The sequence below is a fragment of the Geotrypetes seraphini genome, chromosome 8 (genome assembly GCF_902459505.1).
Source record: "Geotrypetes seraphini chromosome 8, aGeoSer1.1, whole genome shotgun sequence".
Lineage (NCBI taxonomy): Eukaryota > Metazoa > Chordata > Amphibia > Gymnophiona > Dermophiidae > Geotrypetes > Geotrypetes seraphini.
In genome coordinates, this window is record NC_047091.1 from 74,873,532 (window position 1) to 74,886,744 (window position 13,213).

The following is a 13,213-nucleotide window of genomic DNA, read 5'->3' on the forward strand; positions in this document are numbered from 1 at the left end:
CACTAGGGTAATACAAACTTATTAAATGTTAACAGATATACCAAAGATACTTTATAGATACTATAGTTAGCATGCCATATGCTTCCAGTGTGCAGCAGCACGAGGCATGGGTGCCAAACACAATTTAAATCAGGAGAGGGCAACCTTTATACAGAGGGCTGCATAACTGTCAGTACTATCCCTAGCAGGTCACAACTTTATATAATGCTAGAAATTCATAGAGCGCCATAGAATTTTTTGTGATAAGAGAAGGTTAGGTTTTTACCTTGATAAGCTTCTTTCCAGTAAACGGGTATAGTAGTCTGGACCATAGGATTTATCCCCATACCACAGGAAACTTGTAGAGCATCAAACAATTTCCTCAGCTCTGCCTCCTTCTCCCTCAGTTCGTACCAAAGCCATGAGTAACTTTTAAATAGGAGAAATAACAGGAAGGACATGGAGAACTCCCAAAGTCAATTTTGTTCTGTTCTGCTCAAAACAAGTAAGTAATCAAATGGAAATACGTATACCATAAAAAAGGTGGAATCAAACCAATAACCAATCTATCCGATAACCAATTCCTAATCCACAACTGAACTTTGCCACCTATCTGCAGTGAAAATGTGAGGACCACTATTAAATCCAATGTCTTAAAAATCCCACATAGGGTTGGGTCCTCTCCTTGGTCTAGGGATGCCACAGACTCCTGCCTGTGATCTGGACTCCTCCCACATAGCGGAGCCATTTTGGGAGAGCAAAGGCATTGAGCCCAACTCCCCATTGTTCTAATCTTTCTCAGATTGGACCTCCGACTCCTGCAGACCAACCCTCTGCAGCAGAACTGAGCCTTTCACAGGAGTCATTTTGGGAGAGCAAAGGCATCAAGCCCAACTCCCCATCATTCTAATCTTTTTCAAATCGGACCTCCGACTCCTACAGACCAACCCTCTGCAGAACTGAGCCTTGCACAGGGGAACCCCCCTGAGCTGACACCTGTGAAACTTGAGACACTGATGCTCCTTTAAACTTTAGAAATGTTTCAAACATTAAACTCACAAAATCAGAGTCAAATCCCTGCACTGGATCTCCCAAGGACCTCTGCAGGGGTACATCCTTTCTCCTTCTGGGTTACATTTCGGCAAAATCTCCACATCGCCCTCAGGAAGCTCTAGAAGGGATTTCTGACTCAAGAGTCAAGCTGATTGCAACTACAACCCTTTGGAGGGATTAGAGGGGGTAAGCCCTGAGTTCCCACCCTCTCCTCATGAGCCCAGTGGCATGTGGCGCACAGATGTTCCTCAGCCATCCATCCATCACAAATTTGGCATGATATTGATGATAACAGGCCTGAGGAGTCCATAATACATGATTTCAATCAAAATTAAGGTGTTCTGAAGCAGAGGTTTAAAAAAAAAATATTGGGAAATTCAAAATGGCTGCTGCAGCATTTTAGCACCACAAAAGACCCCGTGGGAGTTAAACCTAAACTAAAAAAAAAATTAAAACAGGGTTTTTTTAAGGTGGGGGACCCTAAAGGAAACCCCAGAAACTGCTAATTTCAACCCCTACCTTGATGTCTCTCATAGACAGTAATATGCTGTATTCACAATGTGGGATATGCCTACCTGCTCAACTCCTCACAGCAGCTGAACTCTGGAGAAGATATTTCTGCCTCAGACAAGCATGCAAAGTCCTCAGAAGCTTGTCTCTTTGGGCTGTCTTTTAATTAGTCTCTAAGAAGGTCCTTATACAGGACCGGATCTTTCTGACTATCTGGAGGACGCAGGTATGCCTAAATTGACAGATGCTCAGATTTCCCTCCTGAATCGGCCATTGCAATTGAGGGAAGTAATGCAGGCCATAAAGAAACAGAGGTCTTTCGCTGCACCCGGGCCAGATGGCTATTCACCTGAGTTTTATAAAAATCTGTCTTTCTCTGTTGGGGGTCCCCTCTTGGAGTATTATAAGACTATCCAAACACAGCAGACTCTCCCTCACTATGCCAATGAAGCCAAGATATCTTTAATACCTAAGCCTTCTAAACCACGTACGGAATTAGAATACTATAGAGCGATATCACTGCTAAACGTAGACATCAAAATATTTGCCCGCCTGTTGGCTGATCGGTTGGCCCCCCTGTTGCCCAATATTATCATACTTGAACAGGTGGGTTTTGTGAGGGCACGCCACTCTGTTATTAATGTCTGGAGAGTACTCCTGGCATACTCTTCTGCGAAACGGACACAAATTTCCGGTCTCCTTGTGGGACTTGATGCTGCCAAAGCCTTTGATAAGGTCAACTGGCACTATTTGTTTCAGGTATTGCAGTATATGGGAATTCAGGGAGGGTATTTAGCCTCATTGATGGCTTCTACACGAGGCCTACAGCATTGGTGTTAGTTAATGGGGTGTGAACCACATCATTTCCCATTGGCCGAGGTACGAGGCAGAGTGCCCACTGTCCCCGTTACTCTTTCTCCTATATTTAGATCCACTCCTTCGCACGATTTTGAGGGATGATGTGATTGAAGGATTACTAAAGGGTAATTCTCAGTTGCGAGTGTTGGCCTTTACGGATGACCTTTTGCTTACCCTGGGTAATCCCCAGCGCTCTTTACCTCGAGCGTTAGACTTATTAGATGAGTTTCATATCTACTCTGGATTGACCCTGAATAAGAAGAAGTCATTGGCACTTCCCACCACGCCGGCAGTGAGGGAGACATGGAGAGGTTGGCCTCTCAATACTTGGTGTATCTAGAGGTAAAAATTCCACAAGATGTGACCACACTGTACAATTTAAATGTGTTGCCCTTGTTTCACCGTACAGAAGCCACTTTACATAACTGTTTGAGCTTTCCCACTTTCCCTCTCCGGTTGCATAGCTTTATACAACATGATGGTGGTACTGCAATGGCTTTACACTTCCCCCTCCCCATTTGCGGTTTCGGCAATCGCGATTTCACATATTCGTGATTTTTTGGGGAGGGGGAAAAAAAGAAAATCCCCCCACAGTTTAGCCTTCCCCCCAGCGTCCCAGCCTTACCTGGTGGTCTAGCGGGCTTTTGGGGCAGGAGCGATCTTCCTACACTCCTGTCCTGTGTAGATCGCCAATAGGAAATGGCTGTGGGGAGTTCCCGTTGTAGTCTCGAGAGACTACGGGAACTCATGGCAGCTATTTCCTATTGGCGATCTAAACGGGGCAGGAGCGTAGGAAGATTGCTCCTGCCCTGAAAGCCCGCTGGACCACCAGGTAAGGCCGGGATGCCGGGGGGAAGGCAGGAGGGAGGCGGGGGTGGATCAGAGCTGGACCAGAAGATATTCGCTGTATTTCACCATTCGCGGTCCAGCTCTGCCCCTATCCCCCGCGAATCCGGAGGAAGAAGTGTACTTGTTACAAATGCTCCCTTTAATGATATCTCAGCATCATATTGCACAACACTCGATTCATTTGTCAGCTTTCTGGTGGCAAGGTAAATGGCCTAAAGATCAAGGAGGGTTTGGATTGTTAAGTATCTCTAGGTTTAACCTTGCTAGTCAATTACGACATATCCATGACTGGTTCTGTAACACTACCCATTTTTCTTTGCCTGAGGTAGAGTGTTCCCTCTATGGTCCCTATCATTTTAGTTACCTACTTCATGTCAACAAGCTACCTGCTTTACTGCAGTTGCAGATGGATCCTTTACTGCCTGCTATGCGTAAAGCCTGGAGGATGGTGTGTGGACTCCTAAAAATTTCACCACAGCGTACCCCATGTCTTCCCATAGTGGGTAATGGGGACTTTCAGCCTAGTATTGTTTCCCTTTCTTTTCAACGATGTGTGGACTTCAATATGTGTCTCAAGTAGTGACCTTGGATGGATTACCACTCGCATTTGCAGAACTTCGAGAGGCATACCACCTGCCGGTCACAGACTGGTTCTCCTACAGACAGTTACATCACTATTTGACTGCGTTGACCCCAACAGCGCTACAGGAGGACGTCCAGGAAAAGTTGACAGAGGCGGTTTGTCTCACAGCACAGGTCCCTATGCCACTAAAATTTCACCTTAAGTTTCTACAGGAGCTATCGGGCGACCTGGACTATGCAGACATGGCCCAGAAATGGACTCTAGACTTAAATGTTACTATTACTGCTGACATAGTTAAGAAAGGCGTTTGCCTAGGCCAGGGGTGTCCAATGTCGGTCCTCGAGGGCCGCAGTCCAGTCGGATTTTCAGGATTTCCCCAATGAATATACATGAGGTCTATTTGCATGCACTGCTTTCATTGTATGCTAATAGATCTCATGCATATTCATTGGGGAAATCCTGAAAACCCGACTGGATTGCGGCCCTCGAGGACCGACATTGGACACCCCTGGCCTAGGCAATAAATACATCTGTTCAGCAGTAGAGAAAGAGAGGAACTATAAATTTTTACTGAGAGATTTTTGTGCACCTAATAGAGCCTATAAAATGTGAATAAGTACAGGACACTGTTGTGCCAAATGTGCCCATCCGCAGGCCAATCTTGTCCTCTTATTTCTCATTTCTGGACACAGCTTATGACCTACGTAGCACATTTTTGGGGATGTTCCTGGCGACTTCATCTCAGTTTTCTCTTTACTCTACAAGTCAGATTCCACCCTGCTCGACCGGGCTGTTCTGCATTCCTTCTGAAAATTGTGCTGCTGGAACGGAAAAGTATCTTGATGCAGTGGCTCTCGACACAGCCCCCAACCATTCCTCATTGGAGATCCTTGATGCTAAATCGAGTGTTGCTGGAGAGGCGGGATATTACTGATTTACACTCTTGTGCAGGACAGTTGTTCCAACAATGCTGGATGCCCTTCAGCACCACACTCACGCCATATGTTCAGCAACAACTTTAGGATCACTAATGTTGACCTTGAACAATTCTGATTTCACCTCACAGTTTACTCTGTTTAGTTTTGCTGCTGCTGCTCCCAGGGTGGGTGAGGCTGGGGAGGGTTTGGAGTTGGATAAGAATCTTGGTGAGTGGATTATTGCTGTTCTTTTGTTTCACTGTATTGATGTTTCTTGTTTACGGTAAATTATCAATAAAAATGATTTAACTATAATTAGTCTCTAAGAGACTGAAACCTTCAACCCTTGATGTCTCTTTGGGGGAGGGGGCACAGCCTTCACCCACAAATCCTTCAGGACCAATGCGAGGGCCAGTGAGCCTGCGCTCAAGCACCTGATGAACAAAGGGAGAGCCGAGCTCCCAGAGGACAGAACCCCGAGCTGTCCACAATGTTAGTGCAGGCCAGCTAGGTAGGTTCCCTAAAAGAAGAGTTGCCCCCTCCAGCTTTAGACCTCTGATTACAGAGCAGAGATACCCCCAGGAATACTGGGGATCACTTGGGCACCGGAAAGCCTTGAAGAATTGGATTTAAAAAAACAAAAATAAAAAATCAGAGGCAGAAGAGAAGAAAAGACACCTTTGCAACCTGCTTTCAGAAGGATAACCAGGGAGAAGGGCACTGCCCAGTGACACAGGAGACAGAGCTGAGGAAATTGTTTCATGCCTTCTGCAAAATTTCTGCGAGTATGGGGATAAAACCTACAGTCCAGACTATTGTGCCCTTTGCACTCAAAATAATTAAAAATGTAACTAAAAATGGCAAAATAACCAACCTACCCTTTTACAAAGCCATGTGGCAATGGCCCCAAAGCACTTTAAATCCCTTTGGGCTAGTTACCAAAGCGGCCCACATTAAAAGGCTTTGTAAAAATGGCACTAAAATATTTAAAAATCCCCAAAACTCTGGTGAATGACATTTTCTATGTATATTTTTCATGGTTTTGCAAGCCACATAAACTTCAATGGTGGGCCATAGGTTGCCTACCCCTGATATAAGTTAACCTCCCTGGACATAATGAAAGGGTTTATTCAATTTTAGAGGTGCTCAGCACCCACTGGCACCCACAGAGCTGGCTCATATGGCATCATGGGTCCTTAAGTGTAATACGTTTGGAAGGCTCAAATCATTCCTCAAATTGCACTGCAGAGGTGTAGCCCCAGGCTCAGGCCCACATAGCAGAGGGACACCATTAGTGGAGCTAGCAAGGATCCCCAAGCCCTGATCACCAGAATACTGTGGCAGTCAGCGGCGGAGCTACTGATGCTGGCACCTTGCACACAATGGCATAGTAAGGGGAGCTGGGGGGTCTGCGCTGTCTTTGTATGGGTGGGGCACCCGTCCTCCTCTCCACCTCCTGCTCCTTCCTCACCCTCCACTGCCCTGCGCCGATTCCCTTCCCCTGTACCTATGTAATGTTCCTGGCGTGAGTAGTAACCCCCAACCTGCTGCTGCGCCTGAGTTGGCTCTTCTTCTGATGTCACTTCCTGGACCCACGCCTAGGAAGTGATGTCAGTGGGAGAGCCCATGCAGGCGCAACAGCAGGTTGGGGGTTGCTGCTCACGTCAAAAACGTTACAGAGGTATGGGGGAAGGGAAGTGGTGCCCATGCGGTTAGTGGGGGGAGGGGAAAGGAGCGTGTAGGGGTGGGGGGGGGTCGAAGAAGAGCCCAGGGGAGGGGCGCCTCTCACCCTCACTATGCCACTGCTTGAACATGCTCTTTTCATGTGCGAGAACAGAGCATGTGCAGGTGCCAGTGTTGACGGTTGGAAACATTATCGCTGACTGGGGTTATGGAAGGCTGCGGATGTCTTCAGCTGACAGGGCTTGTGGATCGCTGCCAGCTAAGGCATCTAGGGGAAAATTCTCAAAACTTAAACATGCCTATAACGTGCTCGCTAAACCGGTTCCAGCCGGTTTAGTGTGCATGTATTTTAGCGGCGGATTATCAAAATGGATTACCGTGGTCTTTTCCGAGTTTCCTAGCAGTCTCTGATACTGCCATGCAAAAGTAGTACAATGAGGTCATTAATATTAAACTGAGCACTCCAAGCGATTCTCTATAATCGCCAAGTGATTCCCTAACCTTATTGTGTCACATTTGCAGCTAAAATTTGCTGACAGGTCCGAGTTGTCGTAGCCTCACTTTCTGATCAGTGCCTGACCACTGATTAGCTCAGGCACTGACAGGAAAGTAAGCTTTGACAGCTCAGACCCCCCCATGCAAATTAAAAAATCCCCGACACTACTACCCATCCCCCACCCTGCAGCAGGAGAGATACCCACTCCCTCCCACCATCGCCCAACCTGACAACTCCCCCCTGTGCCTCCGACTACCTTCCCAGCCCCTCCCTACCTTATTCACGAAGTCCGGCTGGAAAGACGCCTATTCATTCCGGATGGCAGGTCTGCCTCTTACAAAATGGTGGGCCTGCCCCTTCCTGGCGCATCCTGGGATGTGCCGGGGAGGGGCCTAAGGCTCTGACTGGCCCAGGAGCTTAAGTTTCCTCCTAGAAAAAGCCTAAAGTGCCTGGGCCAATCAGAGCTTTAGGCCCTTCCCCAGTGCAATCAAGGATGCACCAGGAAGGGGCAGGCCAGTCATTTTGTAAGAGGTGGGCCTGCCAGCTGGAGCGGGTAGGCGTCCCTCAAGCCAGACTTCATCAGTAAGATAGGGAGGAGCGGGTGGGGCATCGGGGGCATGGAGAGAGTTCTCGGGGGGGACGGGGGGAGGGAATGAGGGGGTTAGTAGTGTTGGGAGATTGAGTGACATAATGAGAGGGAGTGGGCATCTCTTCCACTTCCACTGTGGGGGGGAGAGGGGGGTGTGGGTAGTAGTGTCGGGAGATTATGCGACACAGCAGGAGGGAGTGGGCATCTCTCCCGCTGCCAGGTGTGGGTGTCCTGAGGTTGTGCGAGCATGGTGGGAGAGAGTGGGCATCTCTCCTGCCTATTTTTTATTTTGTTTTTAAATATGCAGGTATATTCAACACATCTCATGTGAACATCCGCAAACCTCATTTGCATACATGGTCTTTTGAGAATGACTCGCCGTTCTGAAATCATTACAATAGCAACCTCGGTAGCAGCTAGTCAGATTTTACTGTTAAGTTTTGAGAATCTTCCCCTTACTTTTTACAGTCAGCGGGGAAATGTGCCATACCTAACCATTCTACCCAATAATTGCTTTTTGACTATGCCATGCCATACTGGGATACAGTTATAACTAAAGACCCTCCAGGCTTGGAGAGTAAGTGTGAGGAGGAGCATGGTTTCCATCATGCACATGCAGGCACACCCAAACCTGTGAAGAGAGCACAGGCTTCATCCTTCAGAAAACCAAACAATATTAATTCTGGGTGGAGATATCATTAAACAGGGAAGCAGGTAGGTGAAGAAGAAGCTTGGAGGATGCATGCATGGTGCAGGCATACCTTCTCTTGCAATGCTTAACATAGCAGCAAAACCAGCCTCACCAAACCAATCACCCTCCCCCTCACCTCTCACCCACAGGAAGAATACCCATGAAGGGCCAACATGTTAGGAATGGCCTTCACAAGCTGCTCAAAAGATTGTTGATGCCCTCTCCCTCCCCAGGCGCAGAATGAGAAAGGAGAAGGGAGGGGTTGTGCAGTGGCCAAAAAAGCAAACAGGATGCTAGGAATTATTAAAAAAGGGATGGTTAACAAGACTAAGAATGTTATAATGCCCCTGTATCGCTCCATGGTGCACCCTCATCGGGAGTATTACATTCAATTCTGGTCTCCTTATCTCAAGAAAGATATAGCAGCACTAGAAAAGGTTCAAAGAAGAGCAACCAAGATGATAAAGGCGATGGAACTCCTCTCGTATGAAGAAAGACTAGAAAGGTTAGGGCTCTTCAACTTGGAAAAGAGACGGCTGAGGGGAGATATGACTGAAGTCTACAAAATCCTGAGTGGAATAGAACGGGTACAAGTGGATCAATTTTTCACTCTGTCAAAAATTACAAAGACTAGGGGACACTCAATGAAGTTACAGGGAAATATTTTTAAAACCAATAGGAGGAAATATTTTTTCACTCAGAGAATAGTTAAGCTCTGGAATGCACTGCCAGAGATTGTGGTAAGAGTGGATAGCGTAGCTGGTTTTAAGAAAGGTTTGGACAATTTCCTAGAGGAAAAGTCCATAATCTGTTAGTGAGAAAGACATGGGGGAAGCCACTGCTTGCCCTGTATCAGTAGCATGGACTGCTGCTACTCTTTGGGTTTTGGCCAGGTAATAAGGACCTGGATTGGCTACCGTAAGAATGGGCTACTGGGCTTGATGGATCTTTAGTCTGACCCAGTAAGGCTATTCTTATGAGGTAAATGCCCTTTGTCAGGAGGAAGAGACACTTAACTGAAGGCAAAAGTGATCATGGGAAAACCAGGGTAGGGGACAAGGAACTAAATTACCTCTAACCCCAAAAATACTAAGATGGCTTGCTTTAGTTGAATTTTCCAAAGGTTTTCCTCTCCTTTCCTACTACTCAAGCATATAAAGGAAAGTTTTAAGGGGAGAGGAAAGGGGGTAATTTCCAAGCAAACAGCCCTGAAGTGCAGGAGGTGCCAAGGGAAGGAGAAGGGCAACGTTTGAATCTTCTGAGGTGGTTTCCCCTGCCCTAGGGGCCCTTTCTGATATTTTGTTTTGAAGAACCTTAACTTGAATTTCATCCACTAGGTGAGGGAACTCATCAAGGTTGATGGCAATTTTGATTACCTGGACTTCTGATTAATCCTGGCTTACCATGTGTCCCCTGGTGTTAATTAGAAGCAGGAGGAAGTAGTTAAGATGTGAATCAGTACACAATCCATACAATACCTGAGTGGAATCCTCAGATTCCAACTTCTCCCCACTGCCCTCTGCGTCAGGTGTTGTTGTGGCGTTACCCTGTACTGTTGCATTACAGGTCAGAGGACTGGGCATGACTTGCAGGCTTGTTGGTTTGACTTCCTCACTCTTCGAGGGTCGAGGTGAACTTTCTCCGATTATCAAGGATGGCGAGGTCTGGGATATGCTGAGATCAGACACAAAGAATGTGGCACTTGCAGCAGTCAGGGGCAGGTGGATCATTTCAAGAGAAGCTGGCAATGGCTCTGATATGACAGGAAGAGAGGGGGCCTCAATCTGCTGGCTTGCCTCTTGCACAGCCACTTTGATTCTCTGAGTGGTTGTTGTGTCCTTTGCTAGCAGTGCTTCCAATGTGTCTGTAGGTGGTACAAGAGGATGTTCTTTGGGTGATGCTCTTGCCTCCTCTCCTATAACATTTTTTAATGTGGGAAGGATCTCTGAAGAAGATGGCATCTCTACCTCTACAAACTGATGAGCAGCTTCAGAAATCTTCCCAGGAACCTTCTCTGAATCTCTGTTTCTACTATTTTCTTTCCAATCTACACTGGAAGGTCCTACCATAGACCATATAACATCCATAGATACAGAGTCCTTCACAAGCATCCCAACAGCCACTTCCCCTGATGATCCCGTCTCCTCCCCTTTACCTTCAACCCTACTTTGCAGAGCAGTAGGCTTCTCTTTAGATGCTATCTCTCCTCCTCTCCCCTCAACCACATTCTCAAAGGTGGCTGACACCCCTACAGAAGACAGAGGGGCCATTAACCCAGAACCTGTTACAGTAGGTATTCCAGCATCTCCTAAAGTTAAAGCTCCCCCATCTTCTTCTCTATCCTCCTGTCCTGCCTCCAGTATAGAAAGTACCTCTGTAGAATGTATTATATCTTCTAACCCAGATTTCTTTGCAGCAATTATCCAAGCATCCTCTAGAGTCAAAGCGCCTTTCTCCTTTCCTCTATCCTTCTGCCCTGTCTCCAGTAAAGGAAGTACCTCTGTAGAATCAACTGTATTGACTAAGCCAGAATCCTTTGCATCAGGAATCCCAGCATCTTCTAGAGTCAAAGAACCTTCCTTCTGTCCTGTCTCTAGTATAGGAAGTACCTCTGTAGAATGCACCGCATCTACTAACCCAGAACCTTTTACAGCAGATATCCCAGTATCTTCTAGATTTAAATTACCTTCCTCCTCTCCTCTGCCCTCCTGCCCTGTCTCCCAAATAGGAAGTACATCTGTAGAATGAACTGTATTGACTAAGCCAGAATCCTTTGCATCAGGAATCCCAGCATCTTCTAGAGTCAAAGAACCTTCCTTCTGCCCTGTCTCTATTATAGGAAGTACCTCTGTAGAATGTACCTTATCTGCAAACCCAGAATCCTTTGCAGCAGGTATTCTAGTAGCTTCTAGAATTAAAGCACCTTCCCTCTCTCCTCTGTACTTCTGCCCTATCTGCAGTACAGAAAGTACCTCTGTAGAGTGTACCATATCTACTAATCCAGAATCCTTTGCAGCAAGAATTCCACCAGTATCTTCTAGAGTTAAATCACTTTCCTCCTTTACTCCACCATCCTGCCCTGTCTCCTGTATAGGAAGTACCTTTGCAGAATGTACCATACTGACTAAGCCAGAATCTTTTGCTGCAGGTATCCCAGCATCCTCTAGAGTAGAAGTACATTCCTCCTCTTCTCTAGCTTTTTGTACCTGGAAAGGAGGCACTGTGGTGACTAACCTTCCTGTTGAGATTGCCTCAGGGTCTGTGAGATTTGGAGGCCATATAGCATCTATTCTACTTTCTTCTTCCTCCACAATGAAAAGTGCAGAAGACAACATTTCCACATCAATGTCATATCCATCTACAGAGTCTATCTCAGAATCCTCTTGGGTTGGTTCTGCTGTCTCCTCACTGAAACCCTGTTTGTTCTTGAAGAAGAGCACAGTTTTTCTAGGAGACTGGGTTGCCAACACAGAGTTAGCATATTCATGTGTCCCTCCTCTCACTTTCTCTTCACTCTCTAAGGCAGAAGATGACGCCAAAGATGGCATGATTTCCACTAACCCAGCTTTCACTATAGTAGATGTTCTAAAATCCTCTGAACTAGCTGACCCTACCTCCTCTCCTCCACCTTTCTCCATACTCTCTAAAGAAGAGTGTATCTCTAAAGAAGACTCTTCCAATGGTCCAACAGTCCTTACATGAAGCAATTTGGCATCCTTTAGAGCAGTTGGCTCTGCCTTCTCTCCTCCATCTTTCTCCTTATTCTCTAACAAAGGGTATTTCTCTGCAGCAGGAGACTTTTCCAATGGCCCAGCAGTTCTTATATCAAGTAATCCAGCATTCTTTGGAGCAGTTAGCCTCACCTTCTCTCCTCCATCTTTCTCCTTATTTTCTAATGAAGAGTATATCTCTATAGCAGAAGACCCTTCTAATGCACTAACATTCCTTGCACTAACTCCACCATCCTTTGGAGATGTCAGCTTTATTTTCTCCTGTTTGTCATTTTCTTTACTTTCTGATAAAGACCCTAATTCTAAAAAAGACAACCCTTCTGCTATCCCAACAGTCTCTCCACAAAATATCCCTATATCCTGTTGTTCTGTTCTTAATTTCTCTCTTCCTTTGCCTTGCTCCTCATTCTCAAACATGGTTGGGGTTTCTGCTGAAAGTGCATCACGCGTACCCACGTCCGTTTGAAAGACTTGTGCACACATCCCAACATCATCTTCACCTGCCTGCGTCTTCACCCTACTTTTTGGTTTACGTTTTTTCACAGGAGGTACCTCTACAGGTGAAAGAGCCTCCACTACTGCATTTGTTTGTGTTGTGTCCACAGCAAGTATGCCAGCATCCTTTCCAGTTGTGGTTTTATTCTTTTCTTCTTTCAGCTGACTGATGCCGAGTGGCTTTTTGAGCCTGGGAGCAGGCTGTGGATTGTCCTCTCTGGGCTGCCACACTGCATTAGACCTAAATGCAAGAAAAAGAGTAGAGGTATCAGCCAATTACATTATGATAAGGAAGAAAGAATTACATAAAGTTAATAACTGCTATTTGAAAGGGTTTCTCTGCCATGGGATAGATGAAAGAGGACCAATGACATTGCCAGTCCATCTGGATCTCTGAGTTGGACTAGCTATCAACCCAGCCTGTGACCCCAGAGATCTTCAATGTCTCTTTTTGACTTTGCAGATCATAATACCTAGATCTGTGAATCTCTTTTCATTCTTGGTTCTTTTGACCCTTGATTCCCTTGACCCTTATGAATTTCTTTGTCTGTTTTTTATTCTCTTGACCTTCAATGATTCCCATATCTCTTCTTCTGGTGACCCTCAGTAATTCCCTCATCCCCTCTGAATTTTGTTGACCCTCAGTACGGTAATCCCTTATCCCTTCTTAAGTTTGTTGAGTCCTAGGGACTTCCTTGTTTATATATTTTTAAAATTTATATACCGTCTATAGCTAGACGTTTTCCATATAAAATATACATAGCATAAAATTAACATTG

General features: G+C 46.0%; 1 protein-coding gene across 3 annotated transcripts in view; it reads right to left on the bottom strand.

The window, feature by feature from the left end:
- The window catches only part of EHBP1L1 (EH domain binding protein 1 like 1), an 88,033-nt gene that overhangs the window by 19,194 nt on the left and 55,626 nt on the right, over positions 1–13,213 (bottom strand). For 2 of the 3 annotated variants that reach the window (XM_033954020.1, XM_033954019.1), the window contains exon 9: positions 9,687–12,675. In XM_033954020.1, coding sequence (XP_033809911.1) covers positions 9,687–12,675 — 2,989 coding nt within the window. The remainder of the gene's footprint in view (positions 1–9,686; positions 12,676–13,213) is intronic. The other variant, XM_033954021.1, reaches the window with a different exon arrangement.